We start from the raw sequence: 26,985 nt of genomic DNA on the forward strand, positions 1-26,985 counted from the left end.
TTTTTGTCTAATCAGGCTTGAAAAACAACGTGCTGAAAAAAAAAAAAAAAATCTTCAAATAATCTGAAGCCACCAACAAAGAGCTCACCCACTCATTTATAACTACATGTTCAAACAGTCCATACGAAGGTTGGCCACTGAAGCTACAGTAAAGCTGCAACAGGCTTCAGTTACATCGACAACCACCCCATTACATACCGCACAACCCCCAAAATACACGCTTGCTCAGTTACGTACATTCCCCAATCTACAACCAACAACGTTCATCCCTCTACCTACATCCTTCTTCAACACTCACTCGCCAATAAGACGAGACTTGTTATGGAGTGCTGCTGTATTTGAAGCAGATCGTGCACGTGTTGGATCCAACTATGTCACATTGAAAGCGGACTCTCCATATTCAAATCGTAAATTGCGTCCACAAAAGGGATCAGGTAGGGCACGTTTAGGTGATGCCAATTCGCCTCATATGGATAATGAAATCAAAGCGCATGCAATTAAAGGCCCACATGATTGGAGCACTGATTTGCCATCTAAGATGTATGCGAAAGCGGTTCAAACGGCATTGACTACACAGTACAAGCTGGGAAACTTGTTTGTTATTGAAAATGAGTGTGATTTTGGACAAGCAAGTGTTGAAGTAACGCAGAGTTTTGTTTCAAGTCATAAATTGAACCAATTGAATATATTGTTCATTACGGAGGAGAATAGAGATAGGTTGACATCAAGTTTAAATCGATTTTTCTTAAACGAGAAGGAATTGAAGAAAATGAATAGACGCGAAAGAGCTAAAGCAGTTGCCAAAGTCAAAGGTAAAGTTATCAAGAAGGACGATGTTGAAGTTAGGGACATTTTGAAAGCTAATCGTGTTTTCGTGGAATTGCCAGCTTTGCAATGGCTTATTGGTAAATATAGCGTATGATTTGATGATTCTTGTATATAGAGTGATAGGTTATCATAAAAATCGCTCAAGGTAATGGTACTATTGACGATAGACGTAAGCTATAAGATGAGGTCATCCAAATAAATACATATTGGTATTAGGGCTATAGCCACTACAGCTACCAATTCAACTACACTGTTTTTGTGCAACAGAAAAAAATCTATCAATGAGTGAGTGTGTAGGAGTGTGTGTAGGAGTGTGCGCTGAAGGAAGAAAAAAAAAATCCCAATACAGGTGAAAAATTGACTGTTGAAATTCTACCTTTTATAAAACTAACAGTATCAACAACATATTAATACATCCAACATGCCATTAGTTGTCCAAGAACAAGGTTCATTCCAACACATTTTACGGTATGTGGTGAATAAAGATCATAGGAGGAGCGGTGTTCTACCAGAAGGAGGGTGACAACATAGTTAAAAATTTTCAAAGAAAAAAGGAAAATCATCATCAGGGAGTAATCGCAATGTGAAAGACAAGAAGCACGATGTGGAAACAGCCTCAATTTCGGGAGACGCATAAGCGTTTTGGAAGATTTCATTCGGTTTAGTCGAGAAGTTATAATCAAATTCAAGCCTCCCAAGTATACGTCATGACCTTCTTTGCGCCATATGAAGCTCCTCGTTACTACCCCCAAAAACACATTACTAACAATCCCCATTTAGTTTGTTGAACACCAACATTGATGGTAGAATCAAGATTATGTACGCCTTGACCAAGATTAGAGGTGTCGGAAGAAGATATTCCAACTTGGTTTGTAAGAAGGCCGATGTTGATTTGCACAAGAGAGCCGGTGAATTGACTCAAGAAGAATTGGAAAGAATTGTCACCATTATGCAAAACCCAACCAACTATAAGATTCCAGCTTGGTTCTTGAACAGACAAAAGGATCAAGTTGATGGTAAAGATTACCATGTTTTGGCTAACAACTTGGAATCTAAATTGAGAGATGATTTGGAAAGATTGAAGAAGATTAGAGCACACAGAGGTATTAGACACTTCTGGGGATTAAAGGTCAGAGGTCAACACACCAAGACTACCTCAAGAGGTCGTTAAGTGGGGTTGCTTCCTCTTCTTTTTTTTTTGAAGATGTGTTCTTGTCAAAGAAAAGGTTGTGTCCATATATAATGAAGGAGGTGCTAACAATCTCACTTCTTGTATAGTTCATGTATTTTAATTTCATAAAATAAGGTAAAGTTAAGTAAACAAAGTAGCGAACCAAAGTGTTTTGTCATTGCCGAAATTAGCCTTGTTCTTGGTAGAATAAAGAATGAGTATGTTCTTTTGTTAAAAAGCAAAATTAAGTTCTTCAAAGCATTGGGTGCTTAGTTGATATCATTCCCAATTGCAAAATTTGAGCGCTACCATTACGAATGATAATACAATTGTTCAAGAATGAAGATGGCCAACTATAAGAATTGATGTGTTGAGAGTAAGTTGATGTCATGGCCAATCGATCTGATAATCATACTTGGTACTGGATGGGACTTGTGTATATTGAATAGTTGATCTTATAAGTTAGTTCCATTACCTTTTTTTGCTAGAAGATTGGACCAAATTTTTTTAAAAAAAAAGAATCAGTTACGCTAATTGTGCAGGAGCTTTATGGTAAATATGGACTGTTTATGAACTTACGTTGAGACCCACCTATTGTGAGCGGTCACAAAGCAATATTGTTGATACCTTACCTTTCTCTACAGATACACGAAATTACAAAACTTGATACTCAATTTTAATGACGCTGATACCAAAGCAAGGGTCATAATATGCAAGTATTAAACTATTGAATGAATCATTACAAACACATTAGCTCCCTGCGCGCTTTAACCCCAATTAGGCAATACAATTAACTAATTTTGAATGTTGAAGAGAGATGTGTGCGTGTCTAAATTTGTGTCATGATGAAATGTTGAAAATGCAATTAATATTGAAATTGAACGCATCATGGAGTCAGGACAAATAATCACTCTCTATGTTTCACGTGTTGAGTAAAGGACTTTAGATAAACAAAACACATCTAGATATTAGTTTAATCGTAGTTCTAAGATACTAATTGTGTGGAGTGTCACAGGTATATATGAGTCGTGTAAACTGTACCAAAAAGCAACGAGAAATTCAACTATGAGATATGTTTTAGTAGCATCAATAGTAGTAGTACTGCATATTAATGAATTCAGCACTTTATTTTTGCTGTCCCTCTTAATTTTTTTTTTTGTCGTGTTTTTGTGTATTATGAGCGTTTTTGAAGAACCTAACCATAAACAAAACACACAATTAAATAAGCAGAAAGTAATAATAATATACACCCAATTAGGAAATATAAATACACAAATCATTGAATACATTATTTAGTCCTTCATTCGACATTTACCAGTCACGTAGGTAGACAGATTATATATAATGATAACTTCGGCAACCAAAACTACCACACGGGTGAGTTATACGAGTTACAACCCATAAAGGAAGACAACAATTTAAACGCCAGAAATGAAAAACGAAATACAAAAAAAGACAAATGACAAATGACAAATGACAAATAACAAATAACAAGCAATGCATTCATTTGTATTGTTTATAAATTTCATGCGTGGGTTGATTGATGGTTAATGTCTCAATACTTGTATTTCTTCTCCTATTTAAGTTTACTAATAAGAAAAAACAATGCAATGCAAACATTAGTTTATAGGTTAATGTCCTTTTATTTAATTTTTAATTTTTCATTCTTCTTATTCTTCTCATTCTTTGTCTCTGTCTTTGTCTCTCTCCTTTGTTCTTGTTGTTTTTATTTGGGCGTTTAAATTTAAATTAGATGCATTCATATGTTATTTGTTTATTTACACTTCAAGATTTTTTTGTAAACAACGCGATAATTTTTTTGCTTCTCATAAATACTTTGCATTCATATACAAAGAAACAAAAGCAGGAGAAACCTTTGACATTTTATTCACGTATATATAGATCATTACCTCCTGCAATTACTTTGACTTTCATTGTGGGCAATTCCCTTTCCTTTCATTGACTTTTTACTCAACTATTTCTTCTCAAAGTCTAATACCCATTCATTCCTTTGTCGAACCAACTTCAGTCCCACATTTTATTCCACAATGATTCACTTGCAAACACCAAAGAAATCGACATTATTCACCCAACAACCAAATCAGTCTTATTCATCTAGTAGGGATTCTTCTACAATGGATAGCAGCTACAATACATCATTTGCTAATACAACCATTAGTAGCAATAGCACTGGTGTATCAACTTGCAACACCTCAACCAATGTTTCTGGCGCTAAATTTACTTTGCCACCATTATCTTCAATATTATCATCAGCTAAATCCAACCACTACAAAGAGCACCCATTGACCAATATAACCAATACTGCAAATGCAAATGCAAATGCAAACACTAGCTCATTATTTGCACAAACACCATGCAAGAAATTACCTTCGATTGATTCTTTTACAAGCACACCATTGAGTACAGCCACCCCATACATCTACCACCAACAACAACAACCACAAAAACATACTCAATCTCAACCACAGCTCCACCACCACGTCTCTTTCCAACAACAACAATACTCAGCACCAAGGTCCGCTTCAAGCTCGCTTCCACGTCCTTCACCTCCTTTACTTCCCCACCCACAACCACACCATTCTCACTCATATATTACTTATCAACCAGTGTCAACAACAACAACAACAACAGCAGCAACCACTGCCACTGCATCAACTACAACAACCCACTCAAATGCATCATCGTCGACACCTACACCACCTCCACCACCCTCTGCAACAAAGTCATCTTCACTGTTGATTATACCATCGAGAAAAAGATCTAACTCCATTGCTGATGAAGATACTTCAATGATGGACACAAGTATATTGGAGTTACGCAAACCAAAATCAAAACTAAGAGTCAAATCCCTTTCGACATCACCAACTACTAAATTATCCCCCTTACCAACGCCAATAACAGCTACATCTGCAACTGCATCTGCATCGGCAACTGTAACCTCAGCTGGATCTTCTGATAGGTTGTACGCATTCATTTCTCATTCACCAGCAACTTTCCCATCACAAGAACCAGATATTGATAACGCACCACTAGCAAGAAGGAAAAGAAGAAGAACATCACCCCATGAATTAAACATTCTCAATAAGGAATTCAAACTCGGTTCAACTCCAAATAAAGCAAGACGAGTAGAAATCGCTAAAGTGGTACACATGACCGAAAAAGCAGTTCAAATTTGGTTTCAAAATAAACGTCAAGCATTGCGTAAACAAAGCAATGTTGAAAAAGAAGTATTGGAATTGCCACCTACTGATGTACCTATTCATCAACAACATGAACAACAACTACAACAAAGTGGTCACCTTACAGCAGCTGCTCCACCACCTCCACCACCACCACAACCACATGCGCCAATGTACCCACTTCCAGCACAAGCACAGGCACCGGCTCCTCAACATGTGCCGCCAATCGTGTCTTCAACACCAACGAAACCAGCCAAGTCGAACTTGTCAATTTTGATTCAGTGAAAAAGAGAGAGGTATTGTATTATTATTATTATTATTATTAAGATTGTAGAGATTTTCTTTGTATAATTTAGAATGCACAGTATTTTAAATGGAAACGGAGTAGTACCGGATCATCAATGTTTGGCAGTGATGTAATCTCAATCTGAGATACCAACTCACCCAGCATAATCCCCTTCAAACCATTAGCGTTCAGCACTCGAAAACCCTTTGGAAAACTTTGAAAATAAAAACACAAACTTAAAAACAAAACGCCACAAAATTGAAAATTTGAATCTGAAAGGAGACTTTGATTGTCTTCATACACAAAAAACACTGAAACACACAGAAACAAATCGTGTTAGTAGTTTGATGTAACTGCACAATACACGGTGATGCGCAATGAGAAAGACACGCATTGAAATAAAATGCATGGACAGAAAAGAGTAAAAAGAGTAATTCATTTACCGAATTGGGTCATGTAATTAATACCACACTATTGTGACAAAGGGAAGCATTTGGCTAAGCCATTACCTGCCCCGTGACGATTGAGTTGATAAGTATTGTAAAGAAACGGAAATGGGAAAAACTTTGTCAACTCAATTCCAACTTTTGCTTTTGGAGATTAAAATTAGCTCAGATATAGGCTCAAGGTTAAAAAAGTTAATGTCGCATTTTCACATTTTACGAAATTGACACACATAACCATAGATTAGCAAAGATGCATAAAACCCATCAGACTGTTAAATTGGATGCAAAAAAAAAAAGTGGATAAAGATAAACGAATGAAGACGGCAAAGTTTGCAAGTATGGTATCATAGTGGCCTACCCCCCAAACAACGATCTCAACACAGAGAGTAGCACCTACAAGTCTTTGCTCATCGTTCTTCTTTTTTATGGGTAAAGCTCATTTTGCCTCGTCCACGTGCTCGGCTGTAGGTAGTGTAAAAACGTTCAAATTATTTTTTCTTAGATACACACACACACACACACACACACACACAAATTTCTTTGAAATACCACCACCCACTACACATAAGGATCTCGTTTCTTTTAAACATCCGCTAAAAGTGTCTGTGTGTTTGAATTAATGACTAGAGAATAACTAAACAACACTTTTCTCTTCCATACTCGTATTGCCACACATATAACCCTTTTCAACTACTTTACCATTTTGCTATCTTGATATCTGATACTATCCTATGAATACTACACCTACTGAAAAGAAAAATGGTTACCAATCACATTTGCATCGCAACTCATCAACTTCATGGAGGAGGAACATGAGTCTATCGTTGCTCAGTTTATTGTTATTAGTCCCCATGTACCAGTACCTTTACACAACGACAATCACAAACAACCTAGTCACCCCAACATCTCCGTACTCATCCATCGAGACATTGGAATTGACAACCTCAGAAAAGGATGACTTGCAAAGACTTGGACTTACTCCTAAAAAACCTATCAAAATTGTCACTAGTGAAAAAGGTGAACAAGTCATTCATGGTAGGTTTCTCCACATCACTGATATACATCCTGATCCATATTTCAAAGAAGGTCTGTCATTTGATGAAATGTGTCATGGATCCAAGGGTAATGCTCACAAATATGGCGATGCTATATCTGGATGTGACGCACCAATGGAATTAATGCAAGGCACGATAAAATGGATTGAGGAGAATTTAAAAGACAAGATTGATTTTATTGTTTGGACTGGGGATAATGTACGCCATGATAATGATCGAAATTACCCCAGAACCGAACAAAATATATTTGAAATGAATGAACATGTGAGTAAATTGATGTATGAAACTTTTAAAAAAAAGGATACTCCTGAATTGGCTGTTGATTTGATTCCAAGTTTGGGTAATAATGATGTATACCCTCACAATTTGTTTAGTATTGGGCCAACTTTACAAACGAGAGAATTGTTTCAAATTTGGCAACGCTTCATCCCACAACTGCAACTACACACTTTTAACCGTGGTGCTTATTTCTTTAAAGAAGTTATTCCGGGACAATTGGCCATATTATCTATCAATACACTTTACTTGTATCAGCTGAATCCATTGGTTGATAATTGCGACAAGAGGAAACAACCAGGTTACAAGTTATTTGAATGGTTGGGTTACGTTTTAAAAGAATTAAGAGCCAGAAATATGAAGGTGTGGTTAACTGGACATGTGCCACCAAATGAAAAAAATTTCGACTTGACATGCTTGAGAAAGTATGTCGTTTGGATTCATGAATTTAGAGACATCATTGTTGGTGGGTTGTATGGACACATGAATTTGGATCATTTCATTCCGTTGGATAGTGTGGCCGCGTACAAATCCATCAAAAAGTCACACAAGAGACTGAAAACAAAACAATTGGAAATGTTTGAAGTGTTCAATGAAGAGTATCATGATGATTTGGAAACTGATGCATTGGGAGCCACTTCCTTTTATCACGCTTTGGACACCAAATTCGATGATTCCTTTTTCAGAGTGCAAGGTGGAATTCCATCAAACAAGGTTGCGTATATGAATACCGTACGTGAAGAGGTGTATGCCATGATTAAAGGAAAAATGAAATCGGGTGCGCATGGTGAAAGGTACTCTATATCACACGTGGGTGGTTCAGTTGTTCCGACATTCAACCCCGGCTTGCGAGTATGGGAGTATAACATCACAAACTTGGCTCATGAAATGTCAAGTGTTAAATTTGAACCATGGGATAAATTCTTTTACGAAGTTGAAACTTTGATTGACAAGCAGGATTCATATACTGATGAAGATGATAACGAAGGCCATAGTGTTTGGTCATTCATTAAACGCGACAAGACTTTCCCACTCCCAAAACCTAAAAATGCCAAATTAGGACCCGCTTATATCCCTCAAACGTACACTCCAGAGAGATACGTACAGTATTATGCTGACTTGGCAGAGATCAACAAGAGTGGAAAAAAGTTTGGTTATGAGATTGAATACAGCACCGATGACAAATTATACAATTTGCCAGTATTGACTGTTGAAGAATGGTTAAAGTATGCAAGAAAGTTGGGAAAGCCAGTAAAAGGAAACACCGTTGTTTCTGAAAAGAAGAAGAATAAAAAGTCAAAGAATGGGAAGCCAAAGAAAGGGAGAAGTAGCAAGAAATTGGAACAAATGTGGGCTGAATACTTGAAAAATACATTTGTCAGTTCAAATTATGAAAATAGTGGATTAGGTTAATCTCACAAATGTATAGTGGTGTCGCGAATTGTTTGCCGTCTGTTTCTTTTCTGCGACGTAGAAGCTCTTCAAAAATGTGGTCACAAATTTTCACGTGACTAAAAAATTGCGAAAACCCACTCTCACTTACACTGCGTCACTCACTCGCTCACTGTTTGAAAAATGAAAATTATCACCATGAATCTAGAGCTTCCTCACTCCTACTATTATCAACTAATATACCATTAAATTCCTGTCGTCAAATTCATAACAAGTCGAAATGGGTGGTATCAGAGACAAAAAAGTGCAATACTTTGCCAAATTAAGAGAGTTATTGGAAGAATACAAGTCAATCTTCATTGTTGGTGTTGACAATGTTTCTTCTCAACAAATGCATGAAATCAGAAAAGCCTTGAGAGGTGATGCTGTTGTCTTGATGGGTAAGAACACCATGGTTAGAAGAGCCATTAGAGGTTTCCTTTCTGAATTGCCAGATTACGAAAAATTGTTGCCATTTGTTAAAGGTAACGTTGGTTTCATTTTCACCAATGCTGATTTGAAGACCATTAGAGACACCATTACTTCCAATGTTGTTGCTGCTCCAGCTAAGGCCGGTGCTGTTGCTCCAGCTGATGTTTACATTCCAGCTGGTAATACTGGTATGGAACCAGGTAAGACCTCGTTCTTCCAAGCTTTGGGTGTCCCAACCAAGATTGCTAGAGGTACCATTGAAATTGTTTCCGATGTCAAGGTTGTTGAAAAAGATGGTAAAGTTGGACCTTCCGAAGCCACTTTGTTGAACATGTTGAACATTTCTCCATTCACTTATGGTTTAACTGTTGTTCAAGTTTACGACAATGGTCAAGTTTTCCCAGCTTCAATCTTGGATATCACTGATGATGAATTGATTGGTCACTTTGTCAGTGCCATCAACACCATTGCTTCCATCTCATTGGCTGCTGGTTACCCAACCTTGCCATCTGTTGGTCACTCTTTGATCAACAACTACAAGAACGTTTTGGCTTTGTCCATTGCTACTGACTACACTTTTGAGGGTTCAGAAGCTATCAAGGACAGATTGGCTAACCCAGAAGCTTATGCTGCTGCTGCTCCAGCTGCTGCTGCTGCCGGTGGTGATTCTGAACCAGCCGCTGAAGCTGCTGCTGAAGAAGAAGAGGAACAATCTGATGAAGATATGGGATTCGGTTTATTCGATTAAACTGACTAATAGATGTGTAATTAATACATGTTCACTCTTTGCAGAAACGTTGTAAGAGTATTAATACAGTGGACTCGAATTTTTTTTTTTTTTTTTTTGCAACACTTCTCGTACCCACCAATGGTGTTAAACATGAGTCTTTACGAAAGTTATAGCTCCAACATTACTCTTTCAGCAATTGGAGAGTCTTTAGACACAGTATCTACATTTTCGTTTCCCGATTTGCCCTTGAATGAGGCTCTGGTGGTTATATTATTTCTGAAGGTGATTCATATCATTGATGATTGTCCTTACTCAAGCACCCACGAGCTACTACTGGCACAACGAAAACTATGTGAGAGTTTGACTTTGTTATCTAGTTTTATTGCAGCAGAACCCGAGGCTAAAGAAAGTTTTACTGCGTTTATGGATAATAATAGATTGGATTATATCATGAACAAGGTAGTGTTTGATAGTTTTTTGAATGGAGGAGTGGTATACACTACATATAGAACCTTTCGCCCCGCCCATCAGCTTATTGCCATATTGTTTCTGATTTCGGAATCGTGTCAGATCACTTTCAAACGTGAACTCTTTCTTGAATCAATTACAAAGATGATATTTATGAGAGCAAGATGTTTGGCTGCAAATAGGTTCGAAACCAAAAGTGTTGTGGGGAACTTGATTGAGGATGTTTTGAGCAAGCTAGCTCCAGATCCAGATATTGCTCAACTTTTGAAGGAAAGGTTACGTGAGTGCAACTCACCAACGGAAGCCATGTTTCTCATGTCCGATATCGCTGCGTATACCACCAACTTGGACACAGAAGCAAACATTCTTCCTGAAGACCTTGCTCATTTAAGAAAAACGTTTGAAGAAATGCTTATGCTTATGTTGACCAAAGGTTACAACGAGCTTGATAGCGGCAGTTACAGAGAGATACGTGACCGTTACAATTCGTTTTTTCACCACATTAATTTAAACACTGGTGAATACCAACCTGCTTCGATGCAGCAAAATTCCGATTTATATCACTATGAATTATCAAATGGCAACAAGACAAATGTCTCTGACCCGCATGATCAACAAGCGAGCCACCCCAATACTTGGATTCCAAGCTTCTTAGAAGACAACTACTACAATGAAAACACAAACACCGTAAACCGTATTGTGTTGGAAAAACCTACTCGAAACCCATTCAAAATGTTATTTCGAAGACGAATTCTTACAGAAAAGAGACAACGGTGGCAACTATTCCACCGTAAACAACAACAAGAAGTCTCGTAAACAAATTCGCTTCTTCGATTTTCTGCTATATACATAAGTTAATGCAAAGTAAATACTTTCTCTCTAAAACTTCTTGTCACCCCTTCTTCTCACCACATCGACGGGCAGTTCCTGAGTCTCTTTAACATCTTCCACAACAGGAGCATTAATCTCTTGTGACAATTTACTAGTTTTGGGCCAGAAGTTAGGCAAAATACCAGCTTTTTTAAACAACCATGCAACTTTTGGAGTTGGTTCAGCACCCATACCTAACCAATACTTAGCCCTATGAAAATCTAAGCTTATATCCTTAATTGGAGCGCTGTTGTCGAATGATGGCTGTGGCGTAGGAACAGGATTGTATGTGCCTATAACTTCCATTGGTAATTTCTGTTGTGCTTTTTTAGCTTTCATGACAACAATGTTGAAAATAGGTTGATGTTTTCGACCAAACCTGGCTAATCTTATCTTTACAAGATTTCTCTTGTAAGCCGTCTTTTCGGCGAGGGACATTAGTGGGTTTGACATTGTGGTGGTGGGGGTCTATAAATGGATTGGGGTTTGGATTTGCATTGATTTCAAGTTTTCTCAACTGAAGAAGAAAGAAAAAAAAAAAAAAATCTGTTTGGTATTTCCACCCATCGCATGAGAGCCATTTTAGGGTACACATTTTTAATTGCTTTATACACTGTAACATCTAGAGCTTCTTATGAGCTTTGAATCTTTGTTTACTCGGCTTTGATATCTTTGACTTTCCAAGAACCTTTGATTTCTTTGTCACCGGCTTTTTATTTTCCTCTTCGTCATCTGACCAAGTCTCACCATCATCATCACCTTTTGTCTTTTTAAACTTTAATTTATTCTTTTGACCCCTTACTGGTGCTTGCTTGACTGCATCCAAGTATGCATCTATACCGGAACCTTTGTTGGCAAATGGATCTTCATTGTCGCCACTACCTTCGGTGAAAACCAATTTTCCATTCTTGGTTTTGAATTCATCAGTCTTTGATCTAAGTTCCGATTTGGTAAGTTTCTTTGGTTTGGAGGATGAAATATGCGCCAAAGATTGACGATCCAACAAGTTGAGTGGTTCATCTCCCGTTTCCAAGATAAATTGATTGGATTTCTTTCCCTTTTTGGCCCTTTGGGCATCCTCGTCATAAATATCCACTTCTTCTTCATCTGACACATCGGAATCATAAAGTGCTTCTTCGTAAGCAGAGACGAATTTTTTGGTGCTGGATGATGGGTTGGCAGCTGCTTGCAACTCAGGGCTAATCTCTTGCTTTCTTTTGGCTCTGTTTCTAGTCTTTTTGATGTTGGCAACCAACTTTTTGTCCTCCTCAGGTATGGCATTTTCAACTTCCTCTACTCCAAACTTTCTTATAAGTCTTTCGATGATATGTTTAACTTTACTTTTGAAATGGCCCTTGTGTTCATGCGACCATTTCATCAATTTGCTCAATAACTCACTCAAATTGTTTCTCACCATCTCCTCTGGCAACGACAAGATTTCTACTTTGACGAATCCAATTGCAGATTTAGCAATCTCCCTAGAATTGTGAGTCAAAAACAACTCAACCGTTGATGAAATTTCGAAAAGGGTTTCCGAAGGCAATTGATCTTTGAATTCAAACACTAAGCATGAAATAGCTGTTATTGTTGCAGAAATCATATGGGCACTTTGAGCTGCTAAACCAGCACTTACCATTGTGAAATATTCAGTTAGTGAGGCTTCTGATGGCGCTGCGGAAGGATCAAATCCAGGAACTCTTGCATTATCAATCAACCCACCTTCACCCATTTTGTGACCCATCTTGATCAATATCTGATACGATAAGCCTCTTGATCTTTCATTGACGTCTTTTGTAGCAATAATAATCTCTTGCAAGATGGATGGAATAAAGTACAAGTCTGAAGATGGAAGAATCTCCAAAATCAACAAGATTGCACTTAATCGTGCTGGTCTTGCTGCTTGATTAGTCACTTCAGTTGTCTCAATTATCTTGTTCTCAACTTCTCCAATGTATTTTGAAATTGACAACTTGCCCTTTTCTGACTCACACAATTTTGAAATTATTCGATAGGATCTCTTTTGAAGCAATGGCTTTGCTTCTAATGGTACAGTCGTGACAAATATGGAGAAAAGGGCATTGTGTGATGTTTCAGGCACGTACTTTGCCATAGCAACAATTAAATCCATCATAGTGACACTGGTATCGGGAATGGAATCATTGGTTTTGGCTTTTTGCGCCTCCTCTTCATCCAAAGCATTCTTCAACATGGCACAAACTTTATCGAACGTTGCAGCTAATTCTTGAGGGGGCACAATTTGCAAATACGCTTCAATAGTCTCCAAAACAAAGCCTCTCGACTCGGGCATAGTGTATGTAAATACATTGAACAAAACTGTCAAAATATTGGATGCCATCGAGCTAAGATATTCAATGCTTTTGGTAGCCTCAAATCTAGGGAAATCTTGTTGCAACAATAAATCTTCACTTTCCCCTCCATCACGATAAGCGATATTGGTTTGAACAAGCAACCTCCAAGCATGACAAATCGGTGTTCTTAAGTCAACATTGGCAAACATCAAATCAGATAATTTTGTTGCAAAACTCTCATCAAATGCGAGCCTAAGGTCCTTGGGCAAGTCACAAAAACGCGGCAACAATGACCAAACTTGATCAATAATTGTTTGGAAAACTTTTGCATTCATTGACTCTTTGTTACCAGAAGCTCCAATCTTTGCTTCAAAGAAATCAACAATTGGCAAAATTTCCCTCTTGAAATATTCCAATTCAGCAGAATGGATATTGTCTCTAAGTATAGGCAACATCCAGGCTCTACCAGGTCCATTTCCTTCATTGGTCAAGTTTAATGGCAAAACACCCAAAACAGCTTCTGGTCCCATGGATGAAACACATGCAGCAATAAATTCTTCAGCTTCCTTGTTATGAGGGAAATTATCAGTCTCATTTGTTCTCCAATTACCAACAATTTCCAAAATATTTAGGAAATCAGGGTTAGCTCGAGAGTGAAGTTTTTTAACGGTGACAGCAACAAATTTTAGAATTTCGCCAGTAGCGTGTTGATACTTTATCGAAAGTAGTTCTTTTTCAATAAGCTCCGCAATCAGAGTGATTGTCTCATCAACGGACTCGTAAATCTGCGGGGTAATTCCAAATTCACTGTCTGGACGCAAAAGATACTTTTCAGGAATGGTTTGTGAAATAATTGCTGTCAAACAGTGAGCCGCGCTCGAGTAAATATTTTGAGAATCAGCGCCTAAAAACTCGCTAACTGCAGGCAAAACTTGAGGTAACTTTTGTATACATTCAAACGGTGATAAAACACTAAAGCTCTCCAAAGCTTTTGCAACAACAGTCAACCAAGAAATACTCAAATGTGCATCATTAACATTAGGTTTCAAATCAAATATGATATTCAACACCTTGGTAAACTTCTCAACATCAATCACATCAGTCATTGACTTGAATAATCCTTCAAATGCTTCAAAAGCTGCAGCAACCAAGAATTGATCCGAAGTTTTCGAGATTTCCAAAAGCGAATCACATAAACTTTCAATATTCTTTACTGGCCAGGAATTGGCCGAGGTTATAATCGTTATAAGTTGCAAACAATGAATAATTTGTGAATTGAGTTCCTTATTGGCATTATTCTTTCTCTGCTGTCTATATTTTGATAAAAGTATAATGAGCTGTTTCAAGGAGGCATCAGAGGCGCCCACAGCGGCAACATGTATTGGACTTGGACTTGGTGGCGGGTTGGTCAATATATTCCTTACTGCATCTTGAGCTCTTCTTCTCACTTTGGGTCTTGGATCAAATGATAATTCAATAAGTGCCATAAACGCCCTATTTGGTGAAATGGCCCCCTTTGTCAACCACCGAGCACTATCTTGAGCTAAAAGCAAGCTTTCGATAGCCCCAATAGTCGACCTCACAAGCGGAGCCTCTGCTTCAACATTCAATGGTTGTGACAACTTGAGTAAAATCTCAATAAATTTTTGTTTCAATAATGGTTTCGGTGTAAATGGAAATATAATATCGAGAAAATAGGCAGTGGTCGCAGCCAAGTTCTTGTCAACTATTTGATCATTCTGGATACACTGGTCAAGCAATGACAAAAACGAGACAAAGTATGCCACCGGTGTCTTTTCATTCTTTTGTTCATCGATATTCTCCTCAACCGCTGATAAAATAATCGCTAAATGCTTTTGATTGTCAAGTTTGGAGTTGATCTGATTTCTGATTTTGGATAGTTTATCCTCTAGCAAGAAAACATCATCACTCTGACCTCCATCGGGATTATTCTCTGACATGCTTGTTGTAATTTAGATGTGAAGTAGTGATCCTGTACTTCGTTATAATTTTTTTTTTGTATTCGATGCGAAGAGATGAGTAGAAAAATCTAGCACGTGATGGAAATAAACTTACTGTGAAGTGTTCTTTTTCTTCTATAAATCCAAAAACCCCAACAACTTCTTGGCTTTTCTATGCATCCAAATTTAACGAGTCCAACATGTTTTCGATAACCTCAATATCCCTCTCATATTTTAATAAAGAATTTTGATATAGCTTTATATTTTCCAATTTTTCGTCTTCGAATTCAAAACCACTCGAAGGGTCTAAAGTTTCATTATCTTCGCAAACAGCGTACTTTTTCGACAAGTAATAACGTATATCATCCACCAACTCAATTGTATCTGTGTCCTGTCTCTCTCTGATTCTTGCAGCTGATTCAGCTATTAAAGCCAATAATTTCGCATTCTCGTCTTCACGCTTGACAATTTCTTGTAAATTATAAGCAATCATTTTAGTTACGTGTTGTTCCAATTTGTCGCAGCGTGTCAGCCAAGCTGTTCTAATCAAATCGTATGCATCGTATCTCACTTCCTCTTCTAGCAATTGAAGCTCCTCATAGGTGAATTTTGAGTACTGGGAGCTCAATCGCACCGCTGACATTGTCTTTAATCTTTCCAAAAACAATTCATCTGCGGCATACAATAGTTCAATAACATTCTCCAAGGGAATCTCATCAACATCATCGTGATACAAGTACGATAACACCATTGCGGCAACCTTTTTATCGGCCGTACTGGTTGAAAGTTGTACAATTGGCAAATGCGATTCATCCACTCGAGGTCTATTCACAACTGAAACAGCGCCATCTTTGTGCATTGGAATATCCTCCTCGGTAAACTTGAAGATATCCGATTTGAACATTGTGTCAAAATACTCCGATCTTGTGAGAATCGATTTGTTCACGGGGTAATAAATTATCCTTTCCGAGTTTGAGTCGACATATGAGAGTATCGCATCAGGGATGGAGGACAGTTTAAGCAAGGTTTTTCTTTGTTCCTGGGTAATATGGAGCTGACTATTAATGTCCTCGAGCTCAGTGTCGTTTTCAAGGTCCATTTGTGAAGAGAGATTATTACCAATGATGTCTTTAACCAAAAAGGAATCAAGCTCCCGTCTTGCATTTTCAACGATATCTTTAGCAAGTTTGTGTTTAATTTTGAACTGCTCTTTTTCATCCTTTGCGGTCGTTATCTCCTCAATAGCATTTGCCAATTCATTTAACTCATACTCCCCCGCCAACGCAAGCACTTTCTCCCGAAATTCTTTTTCATTTATTACCATGGAATCGGTTCTTAGATAGACATAGTCAACAATCACCTTGAATGCCAAAGGATCAATTTTATTTGGCATATTCACAACACTCAACATCAGCCACTCATTTTGAAATTTTTCCCTAAAGAATTGACTTCGTGCAGCCAATAGGAATCTATGCATTGGGAATGCACTCAAGTCAGAACTCAATCCCTTTTGGTTGAATCTAAACACAACATCTTTGTTAGCCGAAGTACTATAAAGCGATGCTATGTGCCCAGCAAATGGTTGAGTGACATCAACCGCCTTTGAAATGTCGAAACTGACTAGTAGATCTCTAATATTATCCGTTAATGCCCCATAGATACATCTTGCACCTTGAAATGTATCTCTATCACATACAGCGCCTCTCTGTAGTAAAAGCTCAACAATCTTCAAATGTCCACACAATGAGCTTAAAATCAAGGGCGAGTAATCATATTCGTCTACTTGATTAACATCAAGGTTGGGTGTGCTTAGTAATGAATCAACGACTTCATAATCTCCAGTTCGACATGCCATGCATATCTTGGCAAATGCATCTTGTACATTACTCGAATCTGACGCCAACGATGACTCAGGCAAATTTAGGGACCCCTGTCGACTTTCTTGCAGGCTGATATTAAGTCTTGAGAATAACAATTCGGTAGATGAAATGGCGGTTTGATCGCTAGGCATTGCAGAGCTCTTTATAGATAAATACTAATTGTGGATTTTTTTTTGCATACATCAAAGAATGCTTGACTATAGTTGCGGAATGTGACTCTTACGTGATGAAGCCACTAGTAAATAAATAGGAACAAACAAAGTTGCTAAGAAGAGGCTTTACGTTTAAGATGAACACAACCGGGGTAAATTACGTATATTAGCTAATATTTTTCCCTAGTACTAGATCAAGCTTGATATATACTGTATCGAACATGTTACTAAACATCAAGTCTTCTTTTGTGTAACCTTTCCGCTTTATGACTTAAGTTAATCAAAAACTAAGCAGCCACATCTGTCAACTTTCTCATCACTCCTTCAACAATTGTTTCGCCAAATCAACAACCGATTCAGTCAAGCTATAATACTTTTCGATCCCCAAAATCTCTCTACTTTTCTTCAAATTTGGTTCAACAAATTTCGACTCGGGTATCGGTTCAACATCAGGTAATTTGTCCTTCAACTCGGGAAAATTTGCCTTTAAAACATTGATGGCATTGGCATTTGTGAATTTATACGCTTCAACGACAAGTCTTTGATTACTGGCTTTCGGGTTATTAATTACGGCAACATGTGCTTTAGCCACATCTCTTACATCAACAGCGCCAGCACCCAAATAGGGCACAGTATCACCTTTATGTAATTTAAGTAAATCACCAACTGTTGACGTCGATGAAGGCAAATTGGTCAAACTAACTTGACTACTGAAAAAGCTAGGACCAATACAGAATGCTGGCGCAACAGTAACCAAATCAAATTGTGGTGTTTCATCTTTAACAAACTGCCAAACCAATTCTTCGTTAATTCTTTTCGAAACGAAATAAGCAGCACTAACACTCTGTTTGCCAGCTTCATAAGGTAATGGATTCCAGTCATCATCTGAATAAACAGCATCAACAGCAAAAGCCTTCTCGGGAGAAACATAAGCAGCGGTAGAAGAAGTAACCACGACACGTTGAATACACCCGCCACAATGCTTGATTGAGTCCAATGTATTTTTCAATATATCACGATTCATTTGAATAATCTCCGCTTCATAATCTTCAATATCATCGCGAGGAACAACTGCAGCAGAAGCAATAAACGTTGAAGCATGCGGGAATTGGCGCAATACGAAATCAATTGAATTAGGCTTGTTTAATTGATCAACAACTTTACATTGCAAATTGGGGTGATTAAACAATTGAACAATTTCCATGGCTCGTGTTGGTGAAATATCGATAATGATGACATTGTAATTATGGTGGAGTAATTGACCAACAATGTGTTGGCCAACGTAGCCAGTACCACCAGTGATGATTACTGTTTGAGGTTTGGAAGAATCAGTTGACATTGAATGACAGGCATAATAAAAAAAGGGTGAAATGGGGGTTGGAGTTTTGCAGGAGCTTTTAGTTCATTCAGAATCAGCCGATATTGAAAGAGCGCAGATCATCATGCACAAACGTCTAATTCATTTAATGTGGAATTAAAGATTTAATTACTATTAAACTATTAAGCGATTAAATTAAATTAAAACAAACGTCCCGAAATACTAATGTACACAAAATAATCAGTAGAGAAATCCAATCTCTATTACAAACTCCTTATCTCACAATCTCAATTCTCATACCCACTAACAAAATACTTCAACATTCTTTCCTTAAACTTGCTAGGCTTCTTTTCCTTCTTTTCCTTCTTGTCTTTTTTGCCCTTTTTACCCTTGAATGTCTTTTCTTCAACCACAACACCTTCAAGATCTTCTGGACGATATTGTTGCTGCTCCTCTTCGGCAACATTGTGCTTGGATTGAGTTGTGGGTAATGTGTCACCACTTGGCTCTGCAGAGGAGGAGTAGTTATTGATCACTTCTTGTTGCTGTTGTGGCTGGTGCTGTTGTTGCACGTCAGTGACAACTTGCGGTTGGTGAGATGTCGCTGCTCCTGCTGCTGTCTCTTGTGGAGCTTCATCACTCACATACGCAGCTTTTGGTTTTCCTTGTAACCCTCTACTTGATGGTGATGAGTCTAGTTGACTATTATTATTCTTTTTAACAAATTGTGATCCAGCAAAATTGCCACTCATGAAATTCTGATGTTCATGAGGATTGGTTAATTTTTCATTCATAACAAAGGCCAGCGCGCCAACTTCACTTGGTGGTCTTTTGCCTTTACTACCAGCAAATGTTGGTTCGGCATCAACTTGTGGAGTGACGTAGCCATTGTCATCATGGTCAACATTTGCTCCCACTGGCTCAGTCAAGGTGTCAATAACGACAGGTTCCGACTCCGGGTCCGATCTCACTTCCTCATTGATGTCTCCAATGACAACATCGCCTTCATCTATAACTTGATACTTGTCATCTCCGTCATGTGTAGGTGTTGGAATCTTTTCATAACTGCCCAAAGAAGGTTCCTTTTGCACTGGAACCTCTTCACGAGTCTCTTCAACTGTTACATCTTCAACTCCACGGCTATCATGTTCATCATCGTCATCAATATCATTCAATTCAGGTACAGGGACTTTTGAAACAAACTGTCCTTCCTTGGTGTCGTATACAGAGTCCCTATGTTTTGTGCTCAAGTCAGGCAGTGGGTAGTGATTATCAGTAGCGGTTCTCACATTATTAGTAGAAAGATATCCACTGGCAGTACCCTCGCGCCGTGCTGCATCTCTTGTATCATCCTCATCCTCTTGATGGGAGTATGTCCTTGGCACAGAAATCTTGTAAGCTTGGTTATCATCAACTTGCAAGTCCGCACTATCATCAACTGCAGACTCCGCCACCAACTGTTCCCCAGCAGGAATTACAATGGGAGCAGCAGCAGCATCTTGTTTCGAATACAAGTTTGGACCACTACTCTCGCTTACATTTACGTTCCCTGTTTCAGTTTCCCTTGCACGAGGGTCAAGTGTGGATGCAGGTGGTTCTGCAACTCCAGTCTCTCTCTCAGGGATACCACGTTCGTGTTCCAACTCATTTGTAAGTCGATCAGCTTGTGCTTCGATATTAGGACCAAGACGCTCGACTCGCACGGGGGAGCTTATTGGAACAGGCGATGCTGTTTCCTTTTGCAAAGTTGGACCAAAACCCACTACTCCTTCACCATTGACGCCATATCGCCCCTCTTTATTATGACCAAGTTCAGTTTGAAGCTCCTCGGCTTGAGCTTCAATATTTGGACCCAAACGTTGAACATTCACTGGCGAGCTTATTTGAATTGGAGCACGATCTTGACCAGGTTCATTAGAAACATCATTATTAGCAATGGGTCTGGTTGCTGCAGTTTGTTCATTAGCAGGAAGATCAGTAGGAACGACACCATGTTTGCCATATGGCACTGACCTTTGTGGACCACCACCAGTAGCAGTAGCAGCAGCATCAATACTGTCTTTGTTATCATCAGCTGTTATATTTTGAGCAGGAGTGACGGGATCGGTGGATTTACCTGCATCAGTTGCATCCACTTTGGATTGAGGAGTAACGATTTTACCTGCATTTGTTACACCGTCACGATGTATGCCATCAGCCTGGCCTGGTATTACATAACTTCCAGCAGTATAAGCAGTCGCTCCAACAAGAACAGGGTCATCTGATACAGAAGCATGCTGTTGTTGTTGTTGTTGTTGTTGTTGTTGTTGCTGTTGTTGCTGTTGGTGGTGATGTTGTTGTGGCGAAGAAGTACCAACATTTGAGCTGGCACCCGAGTATACCGATCCAGCTTGACTGAGTCTTCTATTCTTTTTATTCAAGAATCCAAACAATGGTTTCTTTTCACGCTTTTTAGCCTCCTTAGCAGCAATCTTTTCCTGTTCAGAATGCTGCTTGGCCAATTTCTTCTCCTGTTCTGCCTGATCCTTAGCTAACCTCTTCTCCTCTTCCGCTTGCTCTTTAGCTCGAACTTTCTCCTCTTTAGCTTGTTCCTTAGCAGCTTGCTTTTGCTCCTTTGTTTGCTCTTTAGCTACGCGTTGCTCCTCCTTTTGTCTTTGAGGATCTTCACGCATAGAGTGCATAGGGAATTGTTTGTGATGATTGACATACTCATAATTCACTGGCACTGAGCCTTTACTCATTGCTGCTTGCGCTTTTTGATCACGGTGGATCTTGTTCTTGATTAATGAGTTCAAGGAAGATGTACGCTCTTGGTCATTATTACTGTTTGGTTGTACTGGCGGTTCAAATTGTTGTTGTTGCTGTTGTTGTTGTTGTTGTTGTTGTCCTTGTTGTTGTTGTTGTTGTCCTTGTTGTGATGAAACAGCCTCTTTACGTGGAGTCAATGGTATGAATCCAAATTTGGATTTACGACCAGACCCTCTTCTTTCAATCTGTGGTGGCGCTTGTTGTGGTGGACTTGAAGGATGGAATTCTGGACTTGTAGGTGAAGAAGTGGTGGCTCCCACTGTCTTTGAAGCAACTTGCTGATCACGATCTCCATACACCTTCTTGTATGCAGCTTGCATAGCGGCAGCATAAAAATCAGCATTCGGTTGTTGCAAAGACGAAGCTACTGGAGGAGGACCAGAAGGAGGTGTCTGTTTAGTCCTGGCGTGGTGGTATTGCTTGGGTGAATTGGGCTGCACGTAGCTTGGCCTTTCAACTGGAATAGTTTCCACCTTGTCATCAAACTTGATGGAGCTTCCCGGAGAATGACTATAGTGGGTATTTTCTCTAGGTGAAGAGATTTGTTGTCTTGGTTGTCGATTGAAAGAGCCGGTATTATAATTATTATTGTTACTGTAGGTGGGACTTGTAGCAATTGTAGGCTTGGTTGGTTGTTGAGCTTGTTGTCTGCTTTGGTGCTGCTCTGTATTTGATGTGAAATGTTTATATGGATGGTGGGAGTCAGCAAGAGGTGAGTGCGCATCCTCTCTGGCAATCTCGGGGGCAGCACTTGCAGCAGCAGCGGCGGCAGTGGCCCCAGGGGAAGTAACTCGTTCTTGTTGTTGTTGAGACTGCTGCTGCTGCTGCTGCTGCTGCTGTTGTTGTTGTTGTTGTTGTTGTTGTTGTTGTGGATCATTCATAGGATTTTGACCTTTCAAAATTGACCTTAACGGTTTATTCTGACTGTTTAACGATGAAGTTCTATCAGTAGAGTATTGTCTTGGCTTTTCCGGTCTGGTAAACTCATTAAAAGGTGCACCCAATTGTTGCGATTCTGCAACTTGCTTATTTTGCTGCTGCTCCTCGTCATAATCTTCAGCTTCCTCAGCAATAATGTCGTTTCCGTCGTGTGGATAATGGTGTTCACCAGTATTCAATCTCAAGTTGCCATCCCCGTCAAGATTATCCACTTGATAATCATAATCAAAGTTTTGCAAATCCTCATCAATCTTGGTCAAGTTGGCTGGTTGATGAGATAATGAAGCAGTCATTGAATTTTGTCTATAATTATTTGAACTAAGGGAATTAGCTCTAGAGTTGGATCTGGATATATTCTTTGTTGAAGTTTCAATAATATTTGATCCATCGGGGAATGTCTTGACTGTTTTTGTCGTGATTGACTGTGTTCTTCCTTGTGAGTCAACCACTTTTGTTGTGGTGGTTGTAACAATATAATCAACTTCTTCTTCGTCTTCGTTGATGTGATGTACTCTATGTTGATTTTGTTCCTCCACTTCATGGTAATTGTCATGTTGTTGCAATTGTCTTTGGTTAGCTTGACTTCTTTTTGTGAGACTGTTTCTACTTTGTGATGTTAAGCTATTGTATCTTCTTGGTAATCCATGATCATGGTTACTCGTTGATGAAGACGCACCAGCAGCACCAGCAGCACCAGCAGCACCAGCAGCACCAGCAGCACCAGTTTGATATGATGCTTTTGGATGATATGTATATTGCCTCAACGAGTTTGATCTATTGGCATTGCTTAAAGAATTAGAACGGCCGTATTGTCTTTGAGTAGGACTTGTAGGTTGTTGTTTGACAGGAGTACTATGTAACCGCAAAGCAGCCGCAGCAGCCGCAGCTCCAGCTGTAGTCATAGATTGAGTCCTTTGTTGCTGTTGCTGTTGCTGGTGTTGCAAGGGCAACCCAGCGTGTTGAGTTGGATGATGGAAAGTGTTTATCTCATGAGTGTATTTGCTGAACCCTTGATATGAATCTGGTCTTCTCTATAGGAAATTGGAGTTTGTTAGTAAACGAAAGGTTCTAAAAGGCCATCGGGGACAACGGGTGTGTATGTATGTGTGTGTGTGTGTGAGCACCTGGTGCACACCAATGCCTTACCTGTTGGCCACCAAATAAAGTAAAGTAATGAAACATACCCTTCTATTGAACAAGCCAGCCATCGTTAGTGTAGTAGGTTGTAAACTGGTTGTCTCTATTGATTGTTTTGATGTGTTTTTTGTTTTTGTCTCTTTTTGAGATCTTTTTAAGCTTGCTGCGTGAGGTTTGCTTCTGTTTACTACTATATATTATGGGAACCAAACAAAATCCCAAAAAAAAAAGAAAAAAGGATGGATATAAGCTCGACAAGCCTTTAACAAAGATGATGAAGAAGAGGAAGAAGAAGAAGAAGAAGGAGAGGAAGGAGAAGAAGAAAGAAGAAGGAGAAGAAGAGTGAGTAAAGAATGATGATGAGTATTTAGTTTGCTAACTATGTTTTTTTTATTTTTATTTTTATTTTTATTTTTTACTAAGAGGTGTATATTGTTTATACTTCATTAAGGACACACATGAAATTTGCTTCTTATGGCTTATACACTCTCTACTCTATTGTTGTACAGAGTTTAGTTACATTTTTTTGTGTATACTTCCTAGTTGGTAGAAGTTGTTAGATATACTTTACTATTTCTATACATCTGATACACTGTGTTTTCAGAGTGTAGGTGTGTTGGTGTTATGGATGCTATTGGTAAAGACTGCTTCTTTTTTTTTTTTTTTTTTATTTTGAGAATGTGTGTAGATCAAATGCAAATATGCTTTTGGATACCACCAATTGATAGAAAGGAATGGGAGAATACACGAAAAGGAAACAACTCAAAATGCATGACTACATAATATCATCCATACATCTTTGTAACTGAAAACTAAAAACTAAAAACTGAAAACTGAAAACTATATTGTTAATATTGTTGATGTATTATTGTTGTATTATTGTTGTTATTGTTGTTATTGTCACATGTCAATCTGAGAGAAAAATGCAAAACCATAATCAGAGTAAAGACTACACGTGACTTCAATCATTATACATCAGACATATTATACAAAACTTATTACTACTGCTACTACATTGCAATCCACCCTTCTTTAACTCACATTTGTGCACACACACACACACACATACACATATATATATATATATATTCATTTACAGATATGTGTGACTTTCATCATGTACAATCTAACAAGTTCCTCTTTTAAAAGAGTTGCTGTTGCATGTTATATCTAAGATACAACCGTTATATGCGCACCATTAATAATAATAAATAATAAATAATAAATAATAAATAAAAAAGAGAACAGAATAAAGATGTGTCTATGCACAGTTAAACTATTCTACTATACTAATTGATTGATTACAAGTCTCTAACACAATCTAGATCTAACTAATACCCATACACAAAATAATAACCAAATTTTATACCCCAACTCCTCCATCACTCCTTCAACAATTGTTTAGCCAACCCAACAACTGAATCAGTCAAGTTGTAATACTTTTCAATCCCCAAAATCTCTCTACTTTTCTTCAAATTTGGTTCAACAAATTTCGACTCAGGTATAGGTTCAGCATTGGGTAATTTGTCCTTCAACTGAGGGAAATAATTGTGTAAAATATTTATAGCGTTGGCATTGGTAAACTTATAAGCTTCAACAATCAATCTTTGCCCACTGGCTTTTGGGTTATTAATCACGGCAACATGTGCTTTAGCCACATCTCTCACATCAGCAGCACCAGCAGCCAATGGTTCCACTGTATCGTTTGGTTTCAATTTGAGTAAGTTGGCAATAATATTTGTTGTTGACGGTAAGTAACTCCCCTCTTTCAAACTCACTTCATTGGCAAATTGAACTGGTCCAAGACACATTGATGGATTAATTGAAACCAAATCAAATTGAGTATCATTATCCTTGATAAATTTCCATGCCAATTCTTCATTACATTTCTTGGACACAAAATACGCCATTTGTGCATTAGCAAACCCGGCTTCATACGGTAATGGACTCCAATCATCGTCAGTATATTGAGCATCATAACTAAACATCTTTTCCGGCCCAATGTGAGTACCCGATGTCGAAGTTAATACAACACGTTTAATCAGTTTACCATGGTGATTAATCGATTCCAATGTGTTTTTAATAATGGCATTACTCTTTTGCAAAATCTCCTTTTCAACGTCCTTGGCAGTAAAATCAGTTACAGCAGCACCAGCAATGAATGTAGATGCTTCAGGATGTTGTTTCAACACAAAATCAACGGAATTTGGTTTATCCAATTGTTCAACTGCCTCAATTTGTAAATTAGGATGACTATATTGCTTAATCAATTCCATGCCTCGTGGTTGTGAGCGAACAATGGCAATTACTTTATAACCCAGTTTTAATAATTGGGCAATTATATGTTGCCCAACATATCCAGTACCACCAGTAATAATAACAGTTTCTGACGAATCAGATGGTGTTGATGTTTCTGTTGTTGTCATTTCAGCCTGTGATATTGTCTTTGTATTTGTTGTTGTATTTGTTGTTGTTAGATATGTGTAAAGTGCAATAGAAAGAAGCACCATTTACAGTCCTATTTATATCAAACCCAACCTCTGGTTTGACGAATTTTCTTTTTTTTGTTTCACTTCTTTCAATTCGTTTGGAAAACGACTTCCCCATTCTTTTGCATACTTCCATTCTGTGTCGATCGCTTAAATTGACGCCTAAAAACCTGAAATTTCATTGACAATTTTTTTTTTTTTTGCTTCTTTGTGGATAGAAACGATGCATGTCTTCTTAATGTAAGGCAATGGAGTGGATGGTAGTACATGGTTTCGAAAGGGGAGGTTGTTGTGGTGTTCCAGTTAGTGCTTAGTACTTCACGCTCCACATAGCTGATGTATAAAGCCACATTGAGCTGTCCTCCACCAACTGAAATGTTTCTGTAAACGCAAATAAAAGGAGGTTTTCAATAAGAAAAGTAACGAACGTACGGAACTTATTCGGATATTGCCGAGAATTTCAAACTCGAATACCTCCTTCTCCCCCATGACATCAGTGTCTCCCATCAGTATAAGCTCAATCAAAACCACAAAATAAAGACCCGTGAATTCAATTGGTCCCCTTATGCTTAATGTAAGGGTGAAATTTTATTTTTAGATGTTGCAGCATAGAACGGCCGGATGTGTGTCAAGTGTCGTATTTATCCATTTCTCGACATTCTTATTTTGTGACACGGCATCATACGCACCTGCTACCATGTCTGCTGATCTCCCAAAAAAACAGTTCAAAGTGCACCCGTTTATTTTAGTAAGGCTTATTAATATAACATATATACCACCTACTATCTTTTAATTACTC

At 38.3% G+C, this 26,985-nt stretch overlaps 12 protein-coding genes across 12 annotated transcripts; 6 read left to right on the forward strand and 6 right to left on the reverse strand. All coding sequences in view use genetic code 12, as the record gives it.

Moving 5' to 3' along the window:
- Window positions 1-106: 106 nt before the first annotated feature.
- YML6 (mitochondrial 54S ribosomal protein uL4m) lies at window positions 107-922 on the forward strand (the record flags this gene model as incomplete). The annotated part of the gene is made up of 1 exon (XM_036807369.1): window positions 107-922. One exon carries the CDS (start codon window positions 107-109, stop codon window positions 920-922), a length of 816 nt encoding a protein of 271 aa, XP_036664212.1.
- Window positions 923-1,249: 327 nt separating this feature from the next.
- RPS18 (40S ribosomal protein uS13) lies at window positions 1,250-1,999 on the forward strand (the record flags this gene model as incomplete). Its single annotated transcript, XM_036807370.1, has 2 exons — window positions 1,250-1,296; window positions 1,609-1,999. The coding sequence occupies 2 exons, from the start codon at window positions 1,250-1,252 to the stop codon at window positions 1,997-1,999; spliced, it is 438 nt and encodes a 145-aa protein (XP_036664213.1).
- A 2,048-nt stretch (window positions 2,000-4,047) lies between these two features.
- On the forward strand, window positions 4,048-5,484 carry YOX1 (Yox1p; the record flags this gene model as incomplete). The annotated part of the gene is made up of 1 exon (XM_036807371.1): window positions 4,048-5,484. The coding sequence occupies one exon, from the start codon at window positions 4,048-4,050 to the stop codon at window positions 5,482-5,484; it is 1,437 nt and encodes a 478-aa protein (XP_036664214.1).
- A 1,178-nt stretch (window positions 5,485-6,662) lies between these two features.
- On the forward strand, window positions 6,663-8,675 carry PHM5 (endopolyphosphatase; the record flags this gene model as incomplete). The annotated part of the gene is made up of 1 exon (XM_036807372.1): window positions 6,663-8,675. The coding sequence occupies one exon, from the start codon at window positions 6,663-6,665 to the stop codon at window positions 8,673-8,675; it is 2,013 nt and encodes a 670-aa protein (XP_036664215.1).
- A 259-nt stretch (window positions 8,676-8,934) lies between these two features.
- Window positions 8,935-9,873, forward strand: RPP0 (60S ribosomal protein uL10; the record flags this gene model as incomplete). Its single annotated transcript, XM_036807373.1, has 1 exon — window positions 8,935-9,873. One exon carries the CDS (start codon window positions 8,935-8,937, stop codon window positions 9,871-9,873), a length of 939 nt encoding a protein of 312 aa, XP_036664216.1.
- A 132-nt stretch (window positions 9,874-10,005) lies between these two features.
- Window positions 10,006-11,139, forward strand: CPAR2_300280 (uncharacterized protein; the record flags this gene model as incomplete). The annotated part of the gene is made up of 1 exon (XM_036807374.1): window positions 10,006-11,139. The coding sequence occupies one exon, from the start codon at window positions 10,006-10,008 to the stop codon at window positions 11,137-11,139; it is 1,134 nt and encodes a 377-aa protein (XP_036664217.1).
- A 63-nt stretch (window positions 11,140-11,202) lies between these two features.
- CPAR2_300290 (mitochondrial 37S ribosomal protein bS16m) lies at window positions 11,203-11,646 on the reverse strand (the record flags this gene model as incomplete). Its single annotated transcript, XM_036807375.1, has 1 exon — window positions 11,203-11,646. The coding sequence occupies one exon, from the start codon at window positions 11,644-11,646 to the stop codon at window positions 11,203-11,205; it is 444 nt and encodes a 147-aa protein (XP_036664218.1).
- Window positions 11,647-11,815: 169 nt separating this feature from the next.
- On the reverse strand, window positions 11,816-15,463 carry CPAR2_300300 (mRNA-binding protein; the record flags this gene model as incomplete). The annotated part of the gene is made up of 1 exon (XM_036807376.1): window positions 11,816-15,463. One exon carries the CDS (start codon window positions 15,461-15,463, stop codon window positions 11,816-11,818), a length of 3,648 nt encoding a protein of 1,215 aa, XP_036664219.1.
- A 172-nt stretch (window positions 15,464-15,635) lies between these two features.
- On the reverse strand, window positions 15,636-17,474 carry CPAR2_300310 (uncharacterized protein; the record flags this gene model as incomplete). The annotated part of the gene is made up of 1 exon (XM_036807377.1): window positions 15,636-17,474. The coding sequence occupies one exon, from the start codon at window positions 17,472-17,474 to the stop codon at window positions 15,636-15,638; it is 1,839 nt and encodes a 612-aa protein (XP_036664220.1).
- A 337-nt stretch (window positions 17,475-17,811) lies between these two features.
- Window positions 17,812-18,834, reverse strand: CPAR2_300320 (uncharacterized protein; the record flags this gene model as incomplete). Its single annotated transcript, XM_036807378.1, has 1 exon — window positions 17,812-18,834. The coding sequence occupies one exon, from the start codon at window positions 18,832-18,834 to the stop codon at window positions 17,812-17,814; it is 1,023 nt and encodes a 340-aa protein (XP_036664221.1).
- Window positions 18,835-19,100: 266 nt separating this feature from the next.
- CPAR2_300330 (uncharacterized protein) lies at window positions 19,101-23,768 on the reverse strand (the record flags this gene model as incomplete). Its single annotated transcript, XM_036807380.1, has 2 exons — window positions 19,101-23,591; window positions 23,745-23,768. The coding sequence occupies 2 exons, from the start codon at window positions 23,766-23,768 to the stop codon at window positions 19,101-19,103; spliced, it is 4,515 nt and encodes a 1,504-aa protein (XP_036664222.1).
- Window positions 23,769-25,079: 1,311 nt separating this feature from the next.
- On the reverse strand, window positions 25,080-26,123 carry CPAR2_300340 (uncharacterized protein; the record flags this gene model as incomplete). The annotated part of the gene is made up of 1 exon (XM_036807381.1): window positions 25,080-26,123. The coding sequence occupies one exon, from the start codon at window positions 26,121-26,123 to the stop codon at window positions 25,080-25,082; it is 1,044 nt and encodes a 347-aa protein (XP_036664223.1).
- Between the last annotated feature and the right edge of the window lie 862 nt (window positions 26,124-26,985).

This window comes from Candida parapsilosis, contig 005806 (genome assembly GCF_000182765.1).
Source record: "Candida parapsilosis strain CDC317 annotated contig 005806".
In the NCBI taxonomy this organism is placed as follows: domain Eukaryota; kingdom Fungi; phylum Ascomycota; class Pichiomycetes; order Serinales; family Debaryomycetaceae; genus Lodderomyces; species Lodderomyces parapsilosis.